Source organism: Erinaceus europaeus, chromosome 10 (genome assembly GCF_950295315.1).
Source record: "Erinaceus europaeus chromosome 10, mEriEur2.1, whole genome shotgun sequence".
NCBI lineage: Eukaryota > Metazoa > Chordata > Mammalia > Eulipotyphla > Erinaceidae > Erinaceus > Erinaceus europaeus.
Window position 1 is genome coordinate 78,175,964 of NC_080171.1, and position 25,960 is coordinate 78,201,923.

Here is a 25,960-nt window from a genome sequence, read left to right on the forward strand (position 1 = left end):
CAGAGCACTGTTCAGCTCTGGCTTATGGTGTTGCGAGGGGATTAAACCTGGGACTTTGGAGCCTTGGGCATGAGAGTCTGTTTGTATAACCATTATGCTATCTACCTTCTGTGCAACAACTCTTCTGCAGGGAGGGGCTCCAGAAACTGGGCCTCAAGGGGAAGGTAGAGGAGAGAGACCTTGGCAGTCTTTGAACCCCAGGCCTGCACTGGTGACATGCTGCCCTGTGCTCCAGACTGGTAGGTGTGCTGGGAGGTGGAAGTGGGGAGACTCTGGCACAGGAATTGCTGGTGCCTGTTTAGTGCTACACCCAGGCCAGGAATGACCCCAAGTTGAGGGTCAGATGGTGGCACACCCAGTTAAGCACACATGTTACTATGCAAAGGGACCTGGGTTCAAGGTCCCCACCTGCAGGGGGGAAGCTTCACAGTGAAGCAGGTCTGCAGATGTCTGTCTCTTTGTCTCCCTTCTTGATTTCTATTAAAAATAAACAAATGATAAAATAATAAATTTTAAAAAGTGACCCCAAGTACTGCCCTGGCTGGAAAGAGACCCTGGCATCGATGGGACCCCGGCTCCCACCCTCCTGGCTGAGCACACACATTCAAGTGACTGTGAAGTGTTTATTGGTGCCATCTACAGTGGTTCCGTGTTGGGACACGGATACTGCCTTGGGGTCTAGCCTCAGCTGCCAAGACTTCCACGTGTTCCAGGGGGTCAGCACCCCCACCCACTTCTGCTGTGGGTGGGAGCAGGGCCAGCTCCAAGGCAGTGTTTATTGGGGAGACCTGTCAGGGGCGAATCTCTGCAGCGTCTGAGCCAGCAGTTGGTGCCAGGTGTCACACCCACAGGCTCCCTGTCCAGTCCTTGTCCTCCAACTGCTCGCCCCGCTCCTCTTCAGGGTACTGGCAACTGCAGGCATCCTCGGGGGGTGTGTCCTGGAGGTTCTCTGAGGAGGGGCCCAGGTCAGCAGGTGGGCTGGGCAACCCCTCCCCTGGCCTGGGGTGCCACTGACCTGGGAGCCGTGCCTGCTGCCTCCGCAGTTGCCAAGCATGCAGGCCCAACTGGGCAGTGGCCAAGACCAGGGAGCAGGCAGCCACAGCCAGCACGAGCCTGGTCAGCAGGCACTGTGGCTGGGTGGCAGGCACTGGCTCTGGCTGGCACCGGGCATTGTGAGTCTTGTTCCCCGGGAACTCGGTGGAGAAGCCAAGCTTCGAGCAGCTGAGAGACAAGGACCAGGCCAGGGTGAGTCTCAGATCTGGACAGCCCCTCCAGCCCGCCTGCTTTCTGGGGGGCCACCACACTCACTCTGTCCACGGCCTGCAGCGTCCCTCGTGACCAGGGGAGAAGGTCCCGACTGTGCAGTCAACACATTCAAAGCCGAAAGTGAACTTTCCTGGGACAGACAAAGACTGCAAGGGCTGCTGGACGGATGAGGTTATCCTGGCCTAGGGGCTACAGTGACACCCACACATGCCAGAGACCCCACAGGACAGAGACAGACTCTCTGGGAGACGGTTAGCTGCAGGGGCAGCGACTGAGTCCTAGGGCCACCAGGAGTCTCCGTAGAAGACAGTGGGGAGGCAGGCAGGGAAAGGGGTGGTTTGGCCTGGTCTTGATCAGAAAGCAGGAAAGGGTCTGCAGAGAGAGGATTCCCCCGGTGCTTTAGATGACCCTAGTCCCCACCCTGTTCACCCGTGCTTGTCCAGACAGCGAGCAGGGGCTGGGGGAGAGGGGGTATACTGGGGGTTGTCCCTAGTCCAGCCTCACCCCATGCCCCCCAGTACCTGCCACAAGCCCCATGTGCTCAAGCAGCCCACCCCTCAACTGGGTAGACAAGTCCCAGGAGATTCCAGCTGTTCCCCAGAGCCCAGCAGCCAGATGGGGCGCCCCTCCCACCCCACCCCAACTCTAACTCCCCACCTCGCCTTACCTTGCGGACGCACCTGCTGACCCGGAGGGCAGGGGTGGTGCTTGCAGCTGCCGCACTCCGGGTCCATGCAGTGGTGCTCCGCCAAAACACACGTGCAGTTCCGCCCCTGCTCTGGGCAGCTCTGGGCTAGCAGACGGCGGCAAGGTCAACAGCGCCCCAAGACCACCTGGGCCCAGGGCCGGGGTGGGGAGGAGCCTGAGCTGCCAGGGACTCTGGCTGACCCTCCTGCAGGACTGGCCAAGGCCCCCACCGCCCCACAATGTCTCCAGCGGGGAGCCCGGGGCACATGGGCGCTCGCTGCTCATTCTCCCACGCTTCGTGGGGACCCTGAACCCCGCAGACTCCGGGAGCGCCCCGCCCCCCCAAGCAGGGGAGGGGGCTTACCGCCGGCGCATTGGCAGCAGCGCTGGTTGGAGCCGGCGCCGAGCACCACGAGCCCGGGGCCGCAGCCCTCCACCAGGCCGAGCGCGCAGAACAGCGCCCCCAACAGCGCCCCACACCGCGCCCCCCGCGCGCATCCAGCGCCCATGGCCCCGCCGCCCCGGCCGTGAGACCAGTTTTAGGGCGCCCACCCCACCCCAAGAAGGGCCGCCTCTGCCTGTGGGGCGGGGCAGGGCGGGGCCGCAACTAGGTAACCGCGGGACTGGGGTGGGGGGTGGGAAACCCCGAACCTTCCCCCGCCAGCGTAAAACTGCCAGGAAAAAAAATTTTTTTTGCGGGCGGAGGGTAGATAGCATAATGGCTACGCAAACAGACTCTCAGACTGAGGCTCCAAAGTCCCAGGTTCAGTCCCCCGCACCACCATAAGCCAGAGATGAACAATGCTCTGGTAAAAAAAAAAAAAAAAAATCTATTCAGCAGAACCCACAGGAAGGGCATCGCGCCTCCGCGCACTGAGTGACCGATGGGGGGCGACAGCGGACTGGAACACGGGGGCAAGCCCTGGGAGTGGGAGGGCGGTGCAGGCCGGCACCTGCTGTACCCACTTTGTTCCTGAGACACCCCTATTCACACCTCCGCCTCCCGGGGCCGGCCTGGCTGCCTGGCCATGGGGACCTGTCCTGCTTGACCTCCTGCAGCCTCGAGCCTCCAACCTTGCTGGGGTTCCCCCAACCCCCAACTCTGAAGCCCATTACAAACACCACCTGACCCCTCAGCCCCTTGTGGGCAGCTCCTGAGCCTCCATGACACGCCCACCAACCGTGGGGGAGGGAGATGGGGAGCCCCTGCTGGTGACTTGTCCCTTCTGCTGTTACTGGACTTTCCACTGTGCGCCTGGGGACAGGGCCCTATGTTCCTGGCCTGGAGCTGGCTCACCTGTTAGAGCAAACACTACGCACCTGGGTCCCAGGTTCAAGCCCCCAGCACCACGTAGGAATACCATGCAAAGGGGATGTTTCTGAGTTCAAGCTCCAGAACCTTATCTATGGGGGTGGAGGGGGAACTTCAGGAGGGGTGGAGCAGCGTTGCAAGAGTCTCCCCTTCTCTCTGTCTCTCACCCTTTCTATATACATTTGGGTATAATGGTTGAGCATACACATTACCATGCGCAAGGACCCAGGGTTCTAGTCCTCGATCCTCACATACAGGGAAAGCTTCATGAACTGTGAGACAGTACTGTGGGTGTCTCTCACCCTCTCCTATCCTGCCCATCTTTCTCAACTTGTGTCTCTATCAAAGTAAATAAGTAAAACATTAAAAGAAAAATGGAAGGAAAAAGAAAAAACAAACGAGAATGGATGCCTGAAACAGTGAAGAGGTGCAGGCACTGAGACCTAGCAATGACCCTGGTGGCTAAAAACAAGAGGGGAAGTTTCACAAGTGGTGGGTTGGTGCTATACTGTCCCTCTCCCCCACCCTTTGTTTTTTGCCCTCTATATAGGTAAAGAAAAAAAAAGAGGGGTCAGGCAGAGGCACACCAGGATAATCGTACATAATACAAAGCACAAAGACCTGTGCAAGGATGCCGGTTCAAGCCCCTGGATCCCCACCTGCAGGGGTGTCACTTCACAAGCAGTGAAGTAGGTCTGCTCTGCAAGTATCTCTCTATCTCCTTCTCAATTATCTCTGTCCTATCAAAAAAAAAGGAAAAGAAAAGGCCACCAGGAGCAGTGGACTCATAGTGCCCGGCATCAAGCCCCAGTGATAACCCTGGAAGCAAAAGAGAGAGAGAGAGAAAGAAAAATAGTGCGGCAGGAGAAGTGAAATTGTGCTGGCACAAAACCCTGGTGGGGAAAAAACTGAGTCGTCAGAAAACTCATGAGATATTTTTGAGCAAAAAGACATAGCAAAAGGGCTGGGAAGATAATATCATGGTTCTGCAAAAGACTTTCTTGCCTGAGGTTCAGCATTTCCAGGCTCAGTCACCCAGCACCACCATAAGTCAGAGCTGTGCAGTGCTCTATTCAAAATAAATAAATAAACAAAAGAGGGCTGGGCAGTGGCACACCCAGTTAAGTACAGATATTACCAAGCACAAGGACCTGGGTTCAAATCCCTGCTTCCCACCTGTGTGTATGTGTGTGGGGGGACACTACACAAGCAGTGAAGCAGGTCTGCAAGTGTCTTTCTTTCTCTCTATTTCCCCCTCCCCTCTCAACTTCTCTCTGTACTATTAAAGAAAGAAAAAAGGTAAATGCTGGTGGCGCAAAGCGCAAGGACTGGTGTAAGGATCCCGGTTCGAGCCCCCGGCCCCCCACCTGCAGGGGCCTCCAAGCAGTGAAGCAGGTCTGCAGGTGTCTATCTTTCTCTGCCCCACTCTGTCTTCCCCTCCTCTCTCCATTTCTCTCTGTCCTATTCAACAATGACGACATCAGTTAAAACAATAATAACCACAACAATAAAGCAACAAGGGCAACAAAAGGGAATAAATAAATAATTTTTTAAGTTTAAAAAAAAAAGAAAAAAGGAAAAATGGCCACCAGGAGTGAGATTCATAGTGCCAGAACCACCCCCCCCAAAACCTGGTGGCAATAATAATAATAATAATAATAATAATATTAATGCTCAAAGATCTATCAATATGTTCCATTGTCCCTCCAAATGTTGAAAGTGACTGTCATATTTGACTCCACCTCTAGGACACCAAGAGTGTGAGCCACTCACCACCAAGGAACCTAGGAATGACACCACTCTGGAGGGGGGCCTCAGGGCACCCTGCTGGTACCAATGGAGGGGGGGTTCAGGAAATGGGGTGCAGGGAACTCCAAGAGAAAGAGGAAAAGAAGTGTCCTGCCTCGGCAAGCACTGCACAGTTCTGCCTGAGCACTTCCTGACTCATCCCACAGGGGACCCTCTTGTGATCCCAGAGCAGCAGGTCCCGCTTCAGGAGCCACTAGCTTTGTCCAGTTCCCTCAGTGAGTGCCTGGTGAGATGCACCCCCAAGAGTGGCCTGGGGTCTCTGATTCACACTACCCCCACCCCCTAGCCCCTGGCATCAGGTCAGGGAGGTATGTTTGGCAACATGGTTTATTGGGGTGCTGGCTGGGCAGAGAGTATGCACGACATACATATCAGGCCCAGAGCACACCCAGAACACCTAAAACGGTGTGGGAGGGTGGAGACAAAGGAATCAATTTCCCTCGCCCCAAGGCTCAGATCTTGGCCAGGCTGGAGTGGACATCTGCATGCTCCTCCTGGATGGGCGTCCGGAAGGTGCTTCCTCCTGAGAAGGAGAGAGCCTGGCAGAGGTGACTGGGGCTCAGGGAGTAGGGTGGCCAGAGGGCAGGATGCCAGGGGTGCAGGGCACTCACCTAGCAGCTTGGGGGCATGAGGCAGCCTCCGGGGCCTGTGGCATAGCAGCAGCGCCAGTAGGATGGCCAGCGGGGCCAACAGGCCCAGGCTCAGACCCAGACCCAGCACCGTGACCATCTCTCTGCCACCTGTGGGCAGACATGTCTGCTACAGTGGGGTCCCCAGAGCAGGCATTCAGGATGCTGTAGGAGGCCAAGGGGTCCCTCTCCCCATGCCCACCCGCTGGGATAAGGTCAGTCTCCTTACCCCTGGGAGGATCCAGAGGGGTTGTAGAGGAAGCCGGTGAGGTCTTGGGTTGGGCTGTGGTGGGGCTGGTAGTGGTAGGGGTGCTGAATGGGGGCCCTGGGGTCCCCCTGGGCTCCATGGGAGAGCTGCGATCCTCACAGACAGCATCCGCACTGTCATTAGCTGGCTGTAGCATGTGTTTACCCTCCAGGCTACAGCTGGGGGGGCATGTCGGTCAGAACAGAGCTCCCCAAATGAGGACAGGGTCTGGGGAGTCCACCCAGGGTCACCTCAGGTCAGAGGAGCTGAGGAGAGGAGCCTAAACTCCCCCAGGAAGCTTGGCTGCAGCTCCTCACTCATGTCCTGGAGGGACAGTATCCTCCACCTGCCACCCCCACCCCCCACCATACCTTGTGTCTACAAACCCTCTGCACTTCCTGCCCCCACAGCCTTGTGAGGAAAGACTCCCAGTGTGGAATGTGTGAGGGAACAGAGGCCATGGGGGGACAGAGGACATGGAAGATAAGGGCCATGGGGGGGGGCAGAGGCCATGGAGGGGCAGGAGCCATGGAGAGTGGACAGGGGCCTTGGAAGGACAGAGGCCATGGAAGATAGGGGCCATGGGGGGGGGCAGAGGCCATGGAGGGGCAGGAGCCATGGAGAGTGGACAGGGGCCTTGGAGGGACAAAGACCATGGAGGGAGAGGGGCCATGGAGGGATAGAGGCCATGGGGAGGGCACAGGGACCATGGGAGGGGACAGGAGCCAGGGAGGGATAGAGGCCATGTACAGACATGGGGGGAGTACCATATGGAGGGGACAGGGGCCTTGGAGTTTTAGGGCCCATGGGGAGAACAGGGGACTTGGAAGTGACAGGGCCCATGGAGGGCAGTGGTCAGGAGGGGACAGAGGCAAAGGGCCTGGTAAGCATTTTCCTGCTGTAGACCCTGATCTACCTCCCAGGCCCCTGGGTGCCACCCTCACTTTGTTCCCCAGCCCCAGCCCAGTGCCTCTCACTTGGTCCAGGGCTTGCAGGCTTTGTTGTCACCAGGGGAAAAGTGTCCTGGGGGGCAGGAAGCACAGTCTGCAACAAACATATCAAGGGCCTCAGCCCATCAGCTGCCATGTTGGGGGTGAAGGGAAGTTGGGGGACTAGGGGGGTTCTGAGCATGCCCCATCTCCGCTCCATACCAGGCTGGGGAGAGGGGGAGTCCCACTCCACTTAGGGAGGGATACTGAGTTGGGGTGACAGCACAGCCCCATAGGTACACAGCCCCCTTTCCCAGCTCACCGACACCCCATTTGTAGCCGCCCTGGGGCTGGGTGCCAGGCCGGCAGCTGCAGACGGTGTCTTTCGTGGCTGTGCACATACGCGTGATCATGCTCCCACTTCCTAGGGGGTCGGGGGCAGAGTGGGGGGTGTCAGAGGCGTCCTCATGACCCCATCCCCACCACCCCAGCCAGCTACTTCTGTTTGCTGGGCACCATGTTCCGCTGGCTACTGCCCTAGGGGGTTCAAGATGTCACTCTGCCATCCACCCCCATCCCACCACCAACCAGGGGGACCCGCAACACTCTGATCACATGACTTCCTATGCCCCACCCACAGGAGGAAGGACAGCCTTGAGGGGTCTTATGTGGTCCCCTGGAGCAGAACAGGTGCTCCCTTGTCTGGGAGGCTCACGCTGGTTGCACTGGGTGCAGGCCCTACAGGGCTCCCAGTTGACAGCCTCGTTGTAGGTGCCGGATTCACACGGGAGGCACACGGTGTCCTGGTTTCCATTGCAGCGGCTCACCATCCCGTAACCTGCAGTCAGCCAGCTCCACTTAGCCTGCTCCCAGGGTCCCCTAGCCTATACCCACCACCCGTCCGGCGCCCAGGCCCCCAGGGTCCTGCAGGTCCTCTTCCTGCCACATGGTCAGGTCACTCACCTGGTGGGCACTCATGGCAGCACTTGCCGTCCTTGGGGTAGGTGTCCCCCACGCATCGGAGCTGGGCAGAGGCAGCCAGCACGAACCCCAAGAGCAAGAGGGCAGAGTGGGGTGCTCTGAGCCACTCCCCTGTGACTGCGAACATACTGGCTGCAGCTGTTGGAGTCTGGGTTCTCTGGGTTTTTCCTTGCAGGATGTGGCTATAAGGGCTGCGGGGGGGGGGGGGGGAGGGGAGGGCGGGAGGAGGAGGGGATCAGGAGGAGGGAAGCTCCAGGAAGGGCTGCCCACTGACCAGCACCCCAGCTGGTGGTGGGTACCCAGGCCCCCCAGCTTCACTTCTACCCCCAGATGTGGTCTCAGCCCAGCCGGGAGCAGTTCAACACCATCCCTGCTCAGAGCTGGGCTCAGAGGGAGGTGGGTGCTTAGCCTGTGCCATCTGAGTCCCACACCAGATGTTTCCCTGCCTGCCCACACCCTCACCTGCTTGCAGGCCCTAACTGTGGACCAGGGTGGTCTCAGCACCTTCAGGCTCTGGGCACATGCTCCCTCTCCACCAGGTAGACCCATGAGGGGGGTACAGGGGTGGGAGCCCCCAGCTGAGGGCTCATTGGTTCCCCCACTTGCCTTAACCATTTTCCTAGTCATCAGTCTCCACACACAGGGGGACAGGACTCCCCCATGTGAATCTTAGGGTCATGTCCCATGTTGGGACACACTCCAGCCTACACACTCACAGGTGGGCACTGGTGTTGAGGTCCCATGATGGGGGTCTGGAGGTGGAGGCCACATTGCTCTCCCCTGCAGCTGAGACCCTAGGGAGTGGAAAGAGCATATCCTTGCATGTTTAAGGTCCCATGTTCCATCAGAGGCAACATGTGATGAAGCAATGCTCTGTTCTCTCTCTCTTATTAAGTAAACTTGCATGCTAAGCCCCCTCCCCCAAGGTCCTAGGTTCAAGCCCAAGGCACTACCATCTGCCAGAGTCAAACAGTATTCTGGTCTGTCTCTTTATTATTATTACTATTTTTTCTCTTTGATGGGACAGAGAGAAATTTAGGGGAAAGAGGAAGAAAGAGAGACCTGTAGTACTGCTTCACAACTTGTGAAGCTTCTTCCTTGCAGGTGGGGAGCAGGGGCTTGAACATGGTTCCCTGTGTATGATCACATGTGTGCACTCAACCTGGAAAGACACCACCAGGTCCCTCTCTCTGATATGAGTCTTAAGTTCATACAATGAGGTCACTCCTGCCTGACCCACTAGGACTCATTAGCAAGGAGACTAACCACAGGACATGGAGGAAATCCCATCTATGTGACAAGGAGGCCTGCTGCTCACTGCTGGATCTAGGATCCCAGCCCAAGCTAGGGGCCACACAACTCCACGTGACAAGCCATGTCCGAGTGCTGTCAGGGCTGCCTGCCTCCCGTGAGTGGCATGTGCCAGGTGCCCACGGCCATGTGCTGCACATCAAGGCACACTCACACATGCACATCTCCCTGTACAGACGCTGGTATCTGCAGTGAGCAGAGCAGAGTGGAGCCCAGGAGGCTGGGAATTCCCCAGCTGTGGGGCACAGGTAAGAGAGCTGGCCCACCTGGGGGAATTCCACCACCTGGGGGCCAGTGCCTGGGGCCCAGGGTGCAGCCAGGGAGGTTGGAGACTGCAAGCCAGACACCACCCCCCCAACCCGCCCCCCCCACACACACACACATAGGCAGGAAGATCTTTGTTCCCAAATAATGACTACAGCCTCTGAGGTTAAGGGAACTTGGGGTCTGGTAGGAAGCACTCCACTCTGGACAGGGGCACTTCTAGCACAGGGACCACCCTGGGGTGGTACCAGACAGGCTACTCAAGGTACCAGACTTATGGCTCATAGGAGGCCTGCATAACACCTGCACCCCAGCCCACCCTCTGCAGCTCCTCACATGGTCAGAGGTCGATGGCTCACCCACCTGCACCTGGAGTCCAGGCTGCCCACAGCTCTTGCACTCGGCTTCAAGCACTTGCTCACACACCACCCACCCTGCACCACAGTGAGAGGCAGGTCAGGCCCACCAGGGATCAAGGGAGGGGTAACCACACCCACACCCCACCCACACCCCAGGGTCTGCAAACACTCTCTCCTCTTCTTTCATCAGGAAAGCAACCCAGCTGTAACCACAGCCCCATTCTTCGACAGGGTCCCCACCTCACGTGTGGGGGAGGGGTGGTCACATGGGGTTTCTAAAGGCTGAGTGAGCCTGTCATATGTGGGGGCTCTCAGGTAGACACTGGGGGAGGGGCTGGGGTCAGGCCACCTGGTGGGCCTCACAATACCATCCAGCCTGAACCTCACAGGCATGCTGACCCCACCCGAGAAGGAACAGTATTTTTTTTTTTAATTCCCTTTTGTTGCCCTTGTTATTTTATTGTTGTAGTTATTATTGTTGTTGTCGTTGTTGGATAGGAGAGAGAGAAATGAAGAGAGGAGGGGAAGACAGAGAGGAGGAGACAAAGATAGACACCTGCAGACCTGCTTCACCACCTGTGAAGCGACTCCCCTGCAGGTGGGGAGCCGGGGTTCGAACCAGGATCCTTATGCCGGTCCTTGTGCTTTGCGCCACCTGCGCTTAACCCGCTGCGCTACAGCCCGACTCCCAGGAACAGTGTTTTCACACACATATCCCCCCAGCTGCACTAGGCTCTCTCAGCACCCTATCCCATCAGAGACCCCTCTGCCCCAGCCTCCCACTCTAAGTCTGCAGCCCAGACTCACCCTGACTGTGAAAGCCCCTCACACATGCCCCCAGTCTCTCTCCTCAATGCCCCCCTCCAGTGTCAGAGGCCTCGCCTGGGACCCTGGCCCTCCCAGCTGACCACAGTGGCCTGGATAGCCCACCACCAAACTGCCTACCTTACACACCCCAACCCATGTTACGCGTGTGTTCCAACAAGGGAATGACACTGGGAGACAAAGGCAATTTTTAAAGTAAATTAATGCGATTCTTGTCACAAGTGTTTTCGTTTTCTTGGAGAGCAGATGTTGTGATGGGGCAGCTCTGACTGCCCCCGCACACTACCCCACCCCCACCCTCGCCCCCACCTGCTGCACTGGCCGTTTCCAGCACAGCAAGCTTGCTCTATGTGCCAGTTTTCCAGGAAACGGCAGGAGTGGTTGTTTCCCACGGGGCAGTCCCAGCCTCTGCTCTAATGTAGCGGGGCCAGCAGCGGGGCTCTGGGCAGTTCCCAGAAGCCAGATGTGGTGATACGGGCTCTGTGCTCAGAACTCCTCATGCACGTTGCGGGCATAGTCCACCAGCTTGCTGCCCGTGAAGAACTCACTGTACTTGAGCACCTCCTCAGGCTCCAGGTGGTGGTTCTGATTCTCATCGGCAATGGCAATCATCTGCTTGGCCTCATTGAGGGCGCTGTACTCGTTCATGGGATCCATGTAGTCCTGCGATGGCACCGCTCCATCAACCCCAGTGCCTTCCCAAGTTCACCCTGGGGCCCTGACAGTGCTGCTGGAACCCTCTGTTTCAGAAGTGGCTGGGCTCTAACACCATAACCAGCTACAGAATCCCAGTATTGGGGCCACAGGAATGGTTCAGTGGGCAGAGCAGAGGACTTGTCTGCCTAAAGCCCCTGGTAGTAGGCATGCCTGCCTCCCAGCCCCGTGAAATAAAATCAATCTTTTAGAAAAGAAAAAGCAATTCCTGATTTAAAACACCCCACTGGTTGGCAGCATAAAAGCTGCAGGGGAGTAGGCATGTTGTAGAGCATCCTGGAATGCTCTGGAACATTCTGGATGGTGAAAGCCATGCTTAAAGTAATTCAGGAACTGGCATGGGACCAGACAAGCCTTCACCAACCTGCTGTTACCACAATGGGTGTGGGAAACACCTTGCTAGGTGCCCCCACCCCTCAAAGAAAAGAGGTGGGAAGGCGAGAGAGAGGAGGCCTGCCTGAGCAGGTGGGGCCTGGGTGCCCCAGGACAGACAACAGCTGTGCCTGCAGCCAGCTGGGACAGGGTGGGCCTAGCCAGAGGCGGTGCCAGCTACCAACTATCAGCAGGGATCACTGAATTCTGGGGTAAAGTGAGATGACTCACTGAGGACTGGGAAAGAGGTCCCACGCAGCACCTGCCCACCACACTGGTGGGAAGACTCAGAGGAAGATAGCACATGCCCCAGGCAAGCCCAACCACCCAGTGCCAGGAGGGGCCATGGCACATCAGGCACCCTGGACTGGCTTCTGGCTCTCCTGCCCAGTCTGGTATGAAGGTGCCCAAAATGGGCTGAGGCTCCCCTGGATACCTGTGTCTCAGCTAGCTCCTGTCCGGTTGGTCAAGTGACCAAGCAACCTGTCACAGCCAGACTATCTCTGCCTTACTGGGGCAGGAGCATGCGGGGGGTGGGGGGGGGGTGGAACAGGGGTGGTGGTGGAGGGTGAGCCAGATACCCCCCTCCCCAGACTGCCCACTCGCCCACCCCAGGCCCAAGGCACCCCCACCTCCAGCTCCTCCATGGTCACGATGCCATCATGATTGGCGTCAATGAGGTCCTCAAATTCCCGCTTCCTCTCCTTCACCCAGTTGTCATCGATGTCCTGGCCCTGCTGGTTCTCCACAGTGCCCACAGGCAAAGAGATGAACTCAGACAGGGACAGCTGCTTGTCACCATCCTGGTCTATGGGACAGGGGAGGACACTCGCATCTCAAGTGGGCATGAGGCCACCAAGGGCTAACACGCAGGTTGTGCTGTCAGATGTTCCATGCATTCTGTTTCTACCTCAGGTTAGACAAGAGCTGCTCCAGGACCAGCTGGGAAGCCGGCAAAGGCAGATGATACCCAGCAAGGTCTGGCTTACCCTCCCCAGCCAGGGACTACCCCATGCTATCACCCCCAGGAGGAGCCCCAGACCCAGTCGTTGGCAGCAAGGTGGGGCCCACGGGGCGGGCCTCACCCAGGTCCCGCACAATCTCTTTGACCATGAACTTGAGCATGCCACGGCTGTGCTCTGGGTGCAAGAAGGACAAGAACTCATCCTCAGTCAGCAGCAGGTCCGAGGGGGGGTTGTCCGCCTGGTACCAGCGGTCCTTGAGGTTCTCCAGGACTTCCTGTGCTGAGAGAGGTGTGCTGTGAGCATCTGGGAACTTGGACTGCCCACCTGTACCTGGACGGTTCTGAGCTGTGCAACTGGCACATGAGAAGCTGGCCCAGGGCCTGGCCACAGACAGGGGCGCGTGCTGTTGTTTGTTCTTTGGGAACTGTGGAAATTACGTGGAGCAAGCTGACTCACCACCGCCCTGGAGCTCCAGGAACAAAGGCGGTGCTCTGTTCCTTTCTGCTTCTCTCACGTGACTAGTGCACAGAGGGCAGGGTTCAAGAGGAAAACCCAGTTTCCAGGTATGACTCAAGTGTGCCCCACAGACTCCTGACAGGGCCCCTGCTCTCCCACACAAGGGGGCCTGCCCCCAACCCCAGCTCCAGCTCCCAGCCCCAAGCTCAGGCCCCCAGCCCTAGCCCTCAGCCCCCAACCCAAAGCCCAGGTTCCCAGTCCCAGTCCCAGCCCTAAGCTCAGGCCTCAGCCAGCCTCCAACCCTGAGCCCTCAGCTCCCAACACCTTTAGGCTTCTCACAGCCCTCTAACCTTACCATCTCTCCCCCTTCACCCAGGGTCAGGCCCTTTGATCTGGTCAAGACCTGCCTCTCACTGCTTCTGGCACCTTTAGCTCCCTACTCCCTACAGCTGCAGTTCACAGAGGCCCTACCTATGTACCCAGAAAGGGAGGCAGGAATCAGGAAGACCCCTCAGGACTGCTAGGCTGCCCTTACTTCCTTATTTATTTATTTATTTATATTGCCAACAGGGTTATCACTGGGGCTCAGTGTTAGCACTATGAATCCACTGCTCCTGGTGGCCATTTTTCTTTTCTTTTTTTTCTGTTTTCCTTTCCTTTCTTTTTTATTACTAGATAGGACAGAGAGAAATTGAGAGGGGAGGGGAAGGTTCAGAGGAAGAAAGAGAGGCACCTACAGACCTGCTTCATTGCTCCTGAAACTTCTTCCTGCAGGTGGGGAGCAAAGGCTTGAACCCAGGTCCTTGCACATGCTAACGTGCGCTCAACAGGGTGCACCCGTTATCCACCCCACTCTTCCCTTCTGACAGCCACGCAGCACCGGTCACAGGGTCAGACACTCACTCTCCTCGTCGATTTTCAGCTCTTCATGGTTCTTAATCTTCTCAGCCACCTCTCTCTCGTCATGGCCCTTGCTTGCCAGGAACTTTACCTTATACTCGTCCCAGGACACACGGCCTGAAAGAGCACAGCAGGCCTATCAGGAAGTTTTAAGGACACACAGTCTATAAAAAATTTACTTGTCTCTTTGTTTCTATTTATTAGTGAAAAATAGAACCAGAGCATCATTCTGGCACATGAGATGCCAGGGATTGAACTCAGGACCTCAAGCTTAGTTCACTACGGAGCCTGGGTTGCAAGATTTATTTTTTTTCCTTCTTTTTTTTTTTATTGTTGCAGTTATTGTTATTGATGCCATCGTTGTTGGATAGGACAGAAATGGAGAGAGATGGGGAGAAAGACAGACACCTGTAGATCTGCTTCACCACTTGCAAAGCGACTCCCCTGCAGGTGGGGAGCCGGGGACTCAAACCGGGATCCTTATGCTGGTCCTTGTGCTTTGTGCCGTGTGCACTTAACCCACTGCGCTACTGCCCGACTCCCCACAAGATTTATTTACTAAGATAACTTTTTTAATTTTAGTTATTTATTTTGGATAGACATAGAGTGAAAATGATGAAGATAAAGAGAAAGACAACTGTAGTGTTGTTTCACCACTTGTGAAGCTTTCCTACTACAAGTGGGGACTGAGGACTTGAAATGGGGATCTTGTGCACGGTAGTGTGTGGGCTGATTAAGGTGTTCTCACTGCCGCCTCCCCACTCCCTCCTTATTTTACTGCCACCAGGGTTATCGCTGTGCTCAGTGCCTGCTCAATGAACCCACCGCTCCCGGTAGCTTTTTTTTTTTCCTTTGATAGGACAGAGAGAAATTGAGAGGAAGGGGAGACAAGAGAGGAAGTCATTGCCTGAGAAGCTTTTCCCCCTACAGGTGGGTAATGGGGGCTCCAAACTGGGTCTTTGTGCAAGGTAACCTGTGAGGTTAACCAGGTGTACCACCACATGATCCCTGGTTTATTTATTAAGGAGAGAGAGAGAGAGAAAGGAAGAGCATCATTTTGGCTTTTTCTGTACCAGGAACTGAACTCAGGAATCTGTGCAAACAAGAAGCAAGCCTGGTATTCTAACCACTATGCTATCTCCAGAAGTCTTCTGACTGCTTTAAGATGCTGATTAAACCGCTTTATGTTACAGGTGGCAGTAGCCTCAGCTTCAGGAAAGCAGTCAACCAGGACCCTGGCAGGGCTGCAGGTGTCAGACATGGCACCCAGATCCCCATGGAGATGGATGGCTGCCTCTCCTTATCCCTAGGGGCCTTCAGAGTGGGTGGGCATGTTGGCCTCACCATCACCATCAGGGTCCACGGCCCGGAAGTGCACTTTGTTCTCCTCTACCGCTTCCTGGAAGTGCTCAGCTGACTTGGCCATGATCCAGTGCTGCATCTCCTTGGCACTGATCCTCCGGTCGGTGTTCACATCCACCCTGCAGGCAGACCCATCATGTCATGCAAGGCCTCCAGGGAGGAACAGAGGACAGAGAGAAGCTTTGAAACCTACACAGTGACCCACTCTTCCCAATGGTGATGCTGGGAACATTGGGGGACATAGGGGAGGGTTTTGGGGACCTGAGGGGCATGGAGAGAAATTCTAGGGGGGGTAGGGCTGCAGGGAGTATAATCAGGGTCAGGAGGGACACAGAGAAGTACATTGGGGGGCACGGAGGAACAGAGGAGAATGTCAGAGATGAGGGATGGGGACTGTGAACTATCAGAGAAATCACTCTCAGACCACCTCTTCCTTATATCTGTGTGAGCCAAAAGTCAAAACTGACCAGAGCCAGTCTGGTTCTGTGAGAAGACTGCACCACAGACCTCCTGACTTGACTCTGGAAAGAAGCAGGGCCCTTGGCCCAGGGTGTGATGTTCCCAAGCCAAGACCAGGCTCAGGAGGGCCATTCCACGCTGCCTGCCCCTGGGGCTCAGGTGAGTGGGGAAACACAGTTACCTTGCCTGGCTCCTCAGCATGCAGATGACCCCAGGAACCCCAGGTCAGGGAACACACTGACCCTCTCCTTTGTGGAATTCCTAATGCCATCTATGCAGCCTCCCTCACCTGTGCATAGTGTGTGGCACTGCCATTTCCCATGCCACCGACTGTCATTCAGAGCCACCTGAGGGCTGTGCCTGGGTTAGGTCCTGGCAGCTCCAGCCCCCAGTTTGTGTCACCATGGGAATCTGAGCTGTTGTGTTCCTCAGTGAACAGAGGGACGTAGGGAAAGTATCAGGGAGAATGTCAGTGCCCATGGGAAACACCTGAGGGGCAACAAGGAGAATGTCAGAGATGTAGTGAGAATATTTGGGACATGGTGGGCACTGAGAATGTCAAGGACATGAAGGAGCCATCAGGGAGAACATTTGGGAACTGGGGGCATGGAATTAAATGACTGGAACTTCTATTCACACCCCTAGAACTTAGAAGACGGAGAGGCAGGAGACTGAATCCATCACCAACTACCAGTGAGTCAATCAGCTATGCCTAAGTAACCATATAATATAATAGTACATAATAACCTTAAAAGGAAAAAGGAAGAGGCTGGGGAGACAGCATAATGGTTATGCAAAGGACTTTCCAGCCTGTGGCACCAAAGGTCCCAGGTTCAACCTCTAGCACCACCATAAGCCAGAGCTGAGCGGTACTCTAGGGAAAAAAAAAAAAAAAAAAAAAAAGGAGAGAGGGGGAGATTCCAGGAGCTCTGGGCCCCTGGACACATGAAGACCTGAGGCTTCATGTCCACTCTGGCAGAAGCAGATAGCTAAGAAGTCAGCAGATGCACTGGGCAGAGACCTCCTTAACAGAATCACATGTAACAGCTAAGCTTGGTTGTGAGAGACTAACCCCAGCCCTGAGAGTGGAGGGCCCAGGAGCAGCATGGGTCTTTGCATACACCCCCTCTGAAGGCAGCTGAGTGTAGGGCAGGCACCCCTGTGAGCTGCCAGTCATTCCAAATCCATAGCCAGTGGAAGGTCCAGTCAGCCTGGCTCTTTTCTTCTTTCTTTCTTTTTATAAACTTGATTTGTTTAATTTGATAGGACAGAGAAATTTTGAGGGGAAAAGGAGACAGAGACACCTGCAGCCCTGCTTCACTGCTCATGAAGCTTCCCCCCTACAGGTGGGGACCAGAGGCTTGAACCCAGGTCCTTGCACATGGGAACGTGTGCATTCTACCAGGTGTGCCACTGCCCAACACCACCACCCCCACCCTTTTATTTTTTTAACCAGTGTTCTGGTTTAAAAAATAAAGCACTGGTTAAGGGACCTTTGGTGCCTCAGGCATGAAAGTCCTTTGCATAATTGTTATGCTATCTCCCCAGCCACCTTTTCTTTTACCATTAAGAGAAAGAATGAACCAGAGCATCCCCTGCTGATACAGCCAGTGAATAGGACTTCGTGGCTTGATTAGCATTCGGCTGATGTCAGGCTGACCTCAGGCCTGAACTTAAGGGCCAGGCAGACGTCAGTCTCTGGGATCTCTGCTTTTGTAGATGCCACTCTCCAGGATCCCTGCTTTTGTAGATGCTTGTGGGCCCACCATGCTCATGGCCGCTCCTCCCAGGACTTCTACAAGTGAAGCTGAACTCTGATAATTAACTGATCTCATGGGCCTCTATTCTTACCCCTGCTTATATTGCTTACCTTGCTACACCTAAAAAAATACCATTCCATACTGCTGTATCACTATGTAATAAACCTTGATTGTTTTAAACCCAAGACATGCAGCAATGCTCCCATGAAGTCCTTTAATTTTTTTCAATTACAATACCCTGCCACAAACTAAGGACCTCATGTCAGTATAAAGCCAGGACTCAAGTCACCGGGTTACACTGTCCATTTTGCTGTCTAAAACTAATGACCCGTCCCTTCCATGCCCAGCCCCCCAGGGCTCATCAAGGTCTAGGCACAGAGTGTCCACCTCTTCCTACAGTACCATCCTGGGCAAGTCCCACAGAGGTGAAGGCCCCTCCATCCTTCAGATCTGCCCCCCACCACACACACACACATACACCGGGCAGCCTGCTTCAGCTTCCTTCCTCAACTGCAAACCACTTCAAGGGACAGACTTTGGGGACATTCCAAATGATAGCAAGATTCTCAAGGGACCTCTCCACCAGCTTGAGGCCTCCTCCCTGCCCTGACCCTGCCATGCTGTGTCGTCTGAGAGCAGAGCTCAGGCCTATGTCCCAGAGCAGGACGTAGAGGCTGGTGGTTCACAGCACTATGAAGACAGGGCCCTCCCTGCCTGGGGTCAGAGTCTGGCCACCTCCAGCTCACAGGAGCTGGGACACTGAGGGAGTTGGGGCCCAGCATCGGCCCTGCAGGTCACCCACTGCAGAGCCTGCATGTGCCAAGCCTGTCTAAGGGGGAGGGGAACACACACAGCCCCGGAGAGGCCCCCACCATGCTCCTGTCCTTTGTTGCTGTCCCTCCCCAGGTCAATCTCAGCTTCTCCGGCCCTCACTGAATGGCCTGACCTCTGCCTACCAGCCCAGCCTACTCAGTGTCCAGTACCCACCTGGAGCCCAGCAGGCAGGGGGCAGGGAGAAGTCCCTCAGTGAAGAGCAGGGTCAGAGCTCCCTGATGCCCCAGGGCCCAGGCACAGTTGGCAAGGGCTGCCCCCAGGCTGACAGCATATAGCACTTGACACTCTCAAACCTGGTTCTGGGAACCCTGAGGCCTGCAAAGGGTGGGCAAGGGGACTCAAGAACACAATGGGGAGCTGGAGGTGGTCAGACTCAGGGACACAGAGGAGAGGATGAGAGCAGCTACCTCAGATGAGGAGACACTCAGACAGACAAGGAAGCTCAGGATCAGCAAGAGAGAGGGGGCATGCCCCTGTCTGGACAGCCTCCACTGCAGATTCCCAGGCCCAGGTTGGGGAGGCAGCATCAGAGCAGCCCCCACCACCTCCACAAACACCACCCACACCCAACACCACCCTCATACCTAACTAGCTGGCAGGGCCACATGGGAGGTGGTGGGGGCCCTCTCTCTGGACCTGTGGTGCTATCTCAGGGCTGTTTGGGCCTCAGCTTTGACATTTCTAGAAACTTCCCTGGAGTTGCTAAGAGCTCAATGACAGACAGCACCTCCCTCACAGCAAGCTACCAGATAATCCCCTTGTTGCCTCCCACATGGGACAGTATCTCCCTCTGCCACCCCCCCCACACCCCTGCATGCCCCTCATGATCTCCCTGCATAGGCCCCCTACTCTGCTCATCCCCAAACCTCTCCAGGGGCCTCCATGACCACACACCACCCACCCAGCCCTACTTGGAAAAGATGACCATGAGTTTCCTGCGGCTCTTGCGGGGCTCGGCATCCTCCTCAAATCCGTCGGTGTCCTTGCCCAGGAAGACCTCCTGATGGAAGTCCTTGTTGAGGTGTCCATCCATCTCCAGCTTCACCCCATTCAGGTGGTCGGGGGGCAGGATCTCATTCTCGTCCCTGCCAGCTCTCTCCCGCACAGATGAGTGGTTGGCAGGCCGGGCGGCCACATCCAGCAGAAGAATGGTCCCCAGGAGCCAGATGCAGTGAGGGGGCAGGCCACAAAGGGGGGCCCACCAGGACGCCATAGCCACCTGGTCAGAGGGCAGGAGGTTCACAGTGTGGCCAGAAGCTAGGGACAGAGGGCGGCATGGGGGAGAAACATCAGGGCCAAGGTCCAATCCACCAGCCTCCCCTTCACCCCACAGGCACCTGTAGGCCCATGGCGTTGGCCCCAATTTCCCATCAGTTGTCAGAGGACAAAAGCTGCCTCTGCTGGGACTTCAAGACAAGATTTCCTATGGGGAGGGCCTAGCCTGGAGCACCCATCCAACCTGGACTCCCCTGTGCCCCCTCTCAGATTACATCACAGACCTTAGCCTGGCATGCCCAATGCCCACCACTGCCACCTCGTCTCTGTCCCTCTGGGCAGCAGGGGTGACTCGAGTCAGGGTCCCTCCCCTCCAGAGTCCAATGTATCATCTATGAGCTCTGTGACAAATTCTCCTGACCTGCCCAGCCTTAATTTCCCACCCCCAACCCCCAACCCCCACGGAACAAGAAGTCCCTTCCCCTGCAGCCAAGACTTTGTGAAGAATGGGTCTGCTGGGGGGTAGGGCAGTAGCGGGGGGGGGGGGGGGGTTGCACTTCACAAGCGGTGAAGCAAGTCTGCAGGCGTCTATCATTCTCTCCCCCTCTGTCTTCCCCTCCCATCTGGACTTCTCTCTGTCCTATCCAACAACAGCAGTAATATCAAAGGTAACAAGAGCAACAAAATGGAAAAAAATGCCCTCTAAGAACAGTGGATTCATAGTGCAGGCACCAAGGCCCAGCGATAACCATGGAGGCAAAAGAAAAAAAGAAAAAAAAGAATGGGCCAGCTGCCAGCAAATGTCCAGCCCAGCCCAGAAGGGCACCGGCCCCACCCCACTCTCTCGCCGTGTTAAGTCCTGTGCGTGTGCACACAAGCACAAGTGTGATACACATATGCACACATACATCCTCTATCTCATTTATACACAGCATGAGATGGCTCAGGACTATGATTCCTGGGACAGTGGGGCCTGACATGCAAGGAGGGTGGCGCCCCAGTCCCAGCCCCAGCCTTCTCCTACCTGTCTGGCTTTAAATTCAGCTATCTGCTTCCTTTTGAGGGAGAAACTCTCTTTCAATGCTTGCCAGGATTTCATGGCTTCAAGCAGTTTTTTAAACAGAGAGAGAACTAGAGACAAAGAGACAGAGGAAGAGAGGGAAATAGACCACAGTACCTAAGCATCCTTCAGTGTGGTAGGGGCTGGGCTAGAACATGTCACAAGAATGACAAAACAGGAGAGCTAGCTTGCCAATCCTATGTAATAACTTAGAGGGCCACCTTAAGCCCCACTTTCCAGATCTACAGGAGCATTAGCTGCATGCCCACTAAGACCCACCGGCCACCAAGGTGCCTTCTGCATGGTAGCTGTGCCCTGAACATGTGACCACTGTGACTCCTATTCTGCTGTCATTCTTGGGAAGAGGTCATGCCCTTAAGCCCATGTGTCGGAGTTCTGCCCTACATGGAACCCACAAAAGAGTGGGTGACTGCAGGCACCACTTTAAGGCCACAGAAAACATAAGCATACTGAGGAAATGTGTTGTGATGGCAGTAATCCCATAAGTCAATATTGCCTCAATAAAGTGGGGGCGGGGAGAAAGAATGGAAGAGGAATCACAGAGCCTATAGAAATGGACAGAGCCGGGAGTCAGAGGGTAGCCAGGGGGGTTAAGTGCACGTGGTGGGAAGCACAAGGACCAGAGTGAGGATTTAGAGCCCCCAGCTCGGCTCCCAACCTGCGGGAAGGGGGGGGTCCCCTTCACAGGCGGTGAAGCAGGTCTGCAGGTGTCTTTCTCTCCCCCTCTCTGTCTTCCCCTCCTCTCTCCATTTCTCTCTGTCCTATCCAACAGCGACATCAACAGCAACAATAATAACTACAACAAACAATTAAAAAACATCAAGGGCAACAAAAGGGAAAATAAATATAAAAAATAAAAAATAAATGGGCAGAGCCTTCTCCCTCTAACCACAGCACAAGTGGTGCCTGGGTCAGAATGACCAGCCAGCAGGGTGGGCAGTGCCGCTCAGTGGGAGGGGGGAGCCCTGCAGGTACTCCTCCTGCGCTCTTCCTTTCCAGTGGGAGTATCACTGTACCAGGCTGGGACAGCCAGTGTGACGTCCATTAAGACAACATCCTTCTGCCATTACCAATGCCCCGAGGGCCAGCCACCATTATAGAAGCATAACATCGTAGTGTCCAAACAGACTGTACTTTGCTCCCTTGGAGGGCCAGTCAGCTCCTGAGCCTGCCATAGCTGCCTCCCCCTCTGGAGGGGTTCTGTATCCTCAGGGCAGCCTGGATGATCCCCTGTCCCACACGCCTCCAGCTCCCCAGGCACCAGCTCTCAGGGGCAGCCACAAGGCCTGCTGAACCAGGGCGGGGCGGGAAGGCTGGAAACACAGACTCCTGGGTTCAGTGCAAACGCTCCAAAACTGAGGTATTTCTTGTTAATAACACAAACGTCTGTTCAAGCGGACGGGAGAAACGCAAACGCTTATCCACACACTTGTCAGGGCGTCAGAAGACGGTCGCTGCTGACAGCCGCCACCGGTCCAGCCCGGGATGGGGCATAAACCCTCACACCCAGCGTCCCTGCCCGCCGCCCGTGGGGAGAGACGGTTCCTCCGACCTGCTTCCCGGGGGCGCGCAGGTCAGAACTCAGAAGCTGGGGAGAGTGTGCAGGCCGCCGGGACCCTTCCAGACCCCCAGGTGGGGGGGGTCACTCCCTTGTCTGAGCGCAGTCGAACGGGAGGCAACGTACGGCTGTCAGGGGTCCCCGCCCCCAGCGCCCTGGGACATTCGGCCCCTCCCTCACCTGCCCGGGAACTTTAGGACAAGGCTTGCGCACCCGGGACGCTTGCAGCCGGACTCGGTCAAGCTGCCGCCATCTTCCTTCCGGGAAGAGACGGGCGGGCTGAAGGGAACGACCTCTAGCGAGGACGTCGGTGTTGCCATCTTTGCCCCGGGCGGAAGTGGCCTCGCTCCAGACCGACCAATGTGAGTAGTGCTCGGAGCCACGTGATGGCGGTCCCGGTCACGCCCCCCCCACCGCCACCACGGTGAAAGGATCGCAGGCCTGAGCGCCCGCCCGGATTTGGGCTCTTCCCGGCTTTCCGCCCGCCCGGCCCGAAGCGAGCGGTTCGAGCGCCTGCGCACTTGCGGCTCGGCGCACGCCATGAAACTACTGCGGCGCGCGTGGCGGCACAGGACGGCGCTGAGCCTGAGTGGCCTGGCTGTCTGCGGCGCCGTGCTGCTCTACCTGGCGCGTTGCACAGCCGACTGGCCCCGCCCGCCGCTCGGCTTCCGCACTGCGCCCGCCCAGCCCGCTCACTCCGCCACCGCTTTTCTGGCGGTGCTGGTGGCCAGCGCGCCCCGGGCGGCCGAGCGGCGCAGCGTGATCCGCAGCACGTGGCTGGCGGCTGCGCGGCGCGGAGTCCCCGGGGACGTGTGGGCGCGCTTCGCGGTGGGCACGCACGGCCTGGGTGCGGAGGAGAGACACGCCCTGGAGCGCGAGCAAGCGCGGCACGGAGACCTGCTGCTGCTGCCAGCGCTGCGCGATTCCTACGAAAATCTCACGGCCAAGGTGCTGGCCATGCTGGCCTGGCTCGACGAGCACGTGGCCTTCGAATTCGTGCTCAAGGCGGACGATGATTCGTTCGCGCGGCTGGACGCGTTGCTGGCCGAGCTGCGCGCCCGCGAGCCGGCGCGCCGCCGCCGCCTCTACTGGGGCTTCTTCTCGGGGCGCGGGCGCGTGAAGCCCGGGGGCCGCTGGCGCGAGGCGACCTGGCAGCTCTGCGACTACTACCTGCCCTATGCGCTGGGCGGCGGCTACGTGCTCGCGGCCGACCTGGTGCACTATCTGCGCCTCAGCCGCGACTACCTGCGTGCCTGGCACAGCGAGGACGTGTCTCTGGGCGCCTGGCTGGCGCCGGTGGATGTGCAGCGTGAGCACGACCCGCGCTTCGACACCGAGTACAAGTCCCGCGGATGCAGCAACAAGTACCTGGTGACGCACAAGCAGAGCCTGGAGGACATGCTGGAGAAGCACCAGACCCTGACCCGCGAGGGCCGCCTGTGCAAGCAAGAGGTGCAGCTGCGCCTGTCCTACATCTACGACTGGTCGGCGCCGCCATCGCAGTGCTGCCAGAGAAAGGAAGGCATACCCTGATCCTGCCCTGGACGCTGGACTGGAGTATCGGCTGTGCAGTCCAGGGCACCTCACAGTTGACAAGTGTCAGGGTGACCGTCCAGGGAGAGCGCAGCCCTCTACAGGAGCCTGGATTATACAATGACCAGTGGGACTCTCAGGTAGATGCCATGGACCCAGCTGCAGCCAGGAGGAGCATGTATATCCGTGACCCTGCATGTGGCCTCAGTCAAGAGTATCTTCCTCCTGACCTGGAGTCTCCCGCGATTACCAGGGCAAGGTGTCCAGTCACCTGGATTGTAAAGAGTATGAGCCAAGACTGAGAAGGTGCCTTGGCTCGGATGTGGACGCAGGCAAAGCCTCCTTATCTGCAGGTGACATCCCCTCATGCCCTCTCCTCTCCATGGCTGGGCTAGGGGCTGGAGCTGACGGTCTGCTGCCTGCAGAAATGAAGAAAACCCCCCCTTGGCCTGGGGCATGGGAAGGGGGCACATCATGTCCGCAGCCTCTGCTGTTGCAGTATAGCTGCTTGTGTCGCAATCATTGTGGCTTTATTCACTGGGGCACCTGTTGGTATCTGTTGGTATTTGTCACCTGTGAGTCTAAGGTTTCTCATCACTTTATGTTGATTATCTTTCCTGGTACTTAGTGTCTCCCCAGAATGAGTGTAATTCAGCCCGTGATTTATTTGACATGCTGTGTATGTCCGTAGGGATACGAATTTTAAGTTGGATCCCTGTGGTCTCAGTATTTTTTAAGTTATTTCAGGGAAGACTTCTCTGGCAGGACTTGGAATTTGTAGATTAATCTGTTTACAGCTTGAGTCTCAGGCCCGGCTGCTGTGAGTTTAAACAGGCAGGAATTTAAACTGTCTGTTCCTCTCTCCAGTTTACATATGTCAGGCCCATTGTCTCTCTTTTCTAAAAAGACTTGCCTTTTAAGGTGTTCCTTACACACACATTTGTTATTTTAGCGTCTGGGCCCAGAGTTCCAGGAATCTGAACCCTTGGGAGTGTTGATGATATTTCCCAAATTCTGCCTTTTAAGAAAACAGGCTCTGCTGGTGGCCTGTCGGGGAGGAAGGTGCAGGCGTGCTAGCTAGCATCTCTTTACACACCTCAGCCAGGCCTCAGGCGAGTGTGTGGGCTATCCTTTCTACCCATTCAGTGTGAAAAGTGACCATTGTCTTCATCTCAATAAAATAGGCCAGACTGCAGCAAGCCGGGTTGCATGCAGCGGGTGTGAGTGCTGTGCCCTCACTCTGTGGCTGCTGTCCACCTGCCTGGCACCCACTGGGGGCAGGAGCAAAAGCTGCCTTTGTGCTGCCCGTCCCTCACACTCTCCAGCATGGATGTTAGAGCAGGTGTCTCCGGCCCAGCCGTGCCACCCAAATGCCAAAGACTAGGAATATGCACAGCAGAGCCCTGCTCTCAGCTCTGGCCAGGAAGCCAGACCAGTGCCTTCTTCCTGGCATGTGCACAGGCTCTTTCTCATGGGGCCTTGGGCAGCAGAGGGACCCACAGTGAACTCCAATGTCTCCTCAGGACACTAGTCCTCAGGGCCCCCCAAAGGCTTTGCCTTTGATTATACCTTCAAGATATAAGTTGGGGTGGGGGGAGTCTGGGAAGTGGTCCACCCAGTAGTGTATACTCATACTCCTTATAGATAAGGCCTGGGTTCAAGCCCTCAGCCACTCCTGGAGGGACCACACAAAGGGGAAGTTTCATGAGTAGTGCAACGTTATCTCTCTTTTCTCTGTCTCTCACACTGGTGCTGAGAGTGCCAGGTTTGAACCTTGTTTGTACACATGGCAAAGCAGCACACTATCCAAGTGAACTGTCGAACTGACCCACTCTCACTACACCCATAAAATAAATAAATAAAAGCTTGCCAGAAGCCGTGGAATCATGTAACAGGGCTTGAAGGATGGGGGGGGGGGTGGGTCTAATGGCTGTTGGCTCAAATGTGACTCTCCCATATCTAGATGGTGGGGGCTACCCTTGAAACTAGGGCTGACTACAGTGAAGACCTTTGGACAGGACAAGAGGTCATGAGAGGGGCCAGTAGAATAATAGCTCACTTGGATAGTGTATTGCTTTGCCATGTGTGTAACCCAGGTTCAAGCTCAGCCCCCACTTCATTGAAGGAAGTTT

General features: G+C 56.4%; 4 protein-coding genes across 9 annotated transcripts; 1 reads left to right on the forward strand and 3 right to left on the reverse strand.

The window, feature by feature from the left end:
• Window positions 1–609: 609 nt before the first annotated feature.
• On the reverse strand, window positions 610–2,530 carry TNFRSF18 (TNF receptor superfamily member 18). 2 transcript variants are annotated; one of them, XM_016189379.2, is made up of 5 exons: window positions 2,318–2,530; window positions 1,934–2,059; window positions 1,309–1,396; window positions 1,016–1,221; window positions 610–949 (listed from the first exon to the last, which is right to left on the reverse strand). In XM_016189379.2, the coding sequence occupies exons 1-5, from the start codon at window positions 2,460–2,462 to the stop codon at window positions 840–842; spliced, it is 675 nt and encodes a 224-aa protein (XP_016044865.2). In that variant the 5' UTR covers window positions 2,463–2,530; the 3' UTR covers window positions 610–839. The 2 variants fall into 2 exon arrangements, with proteins under 2 accessions (XP_016044865.2, XP_060055819.1); XM_060199836.1 differs by having other exon boundaries at window positions 610–1,221; window positions 2,318–2,525.
• Window positions 2,531–4,015: 1,485 nt separating this feature from the next.
• Window positions 4,016–9,470, reverse strand: TNFRSF4 (TNF receptor superfamily member 4). Of its 2 annotated transcripts, XM_007525741.2 has the most exons (8): window positions 8,577–9,468; window positions 7,843–8,051; window positions 7,595–7,717; window positions 7,202–7,303; window positions 6,928–6,994; window positions 5,933–6,129; window positions 5,686–5,814; window positions 4,016–5,597 (listed from the first exon to the last, which is right to left on the reverse strand). In XM_007525741.2, exons 1-8 carry the CDS (start codon window positions 8,672–8,674, stop codon window positions 5,527–5,529), a joined length of 996 nt encoding a protein of 331 aa, XP_007525803.2. In that variant the 5' UTR covers window positions 8,675–9,468; the 3' UTR covers window positions 4,016–5,526. The 2 variants fall into 2 exon arrangements, with proteins under 2 accessions (XP_007525803.2, XP_060055818.1); XM_060199835.1 differs by lacking the exon at window positions 7,202–7,303 and having other exon boundaries at window positions 8,577–9,470.
• A 1,334-nt stretch (window positions 9,471–10,804) lies between these two features.
• On the reverse strand, window positions 10,805–22,641 carry SDF4 (stromal cell derived factor 4). Of its 4 annotated transcripts, none has more exons than XM_016189392.2 (7): window positions 22,509–22,641; window positions 19,353–19,698; window positions 15,371–15,507; window positions 14,030–14,143; window positions 12,791–12,949; window positions 12,338–12,513; window positions 10,805–11,282 (listed from the first exon to the last, which is right to left on the reverse strand). In XM_016189392.2, the coding sequence occupies exons 2-7, from the start codon at window positions 19,652–19,654 to the stop codon at window positions 11,106–11,108; spliced, it is 1,065 nt and encodes a 354-aa protein (XP_016044878.1). In that variant the 5' UTR covers window positions 19,655–19,698; window positions 22,509–22,641; the 3' UTR covers window positions 10,805–11,105. The 4 variants fall into 4 exon arrangements, with proteins under 4 accessions (XP_016044878.1, XP_016044877.1, XP_007525780.1 ...); XM_016189391.2 differs by having other exon boundaries at window positions 22,476–22,614; XM_007525718.3 differs by having other exon boundaries at window positions 19,353–19,660; window positions 22,509–22,594.
• Window positions 22,602–25,706, forward strand: B3GALT6 (beta-1,3-galactosyltransferase 6). The gene has a single exon (XM_007525717.3). It carries the CDS (start codon window positions 22,836–22,838, stop codon window positions 23,826–23,828), a length of 993 nt encoding a protein of 330 aa, XP_007525779.1. The 5' UTR covers window positions 22,602–22,835; the 3' UTR covers window positions 23,829–25,706.
• Window positions 25,707–25,960: the final 254 nt, after the last annotated feature.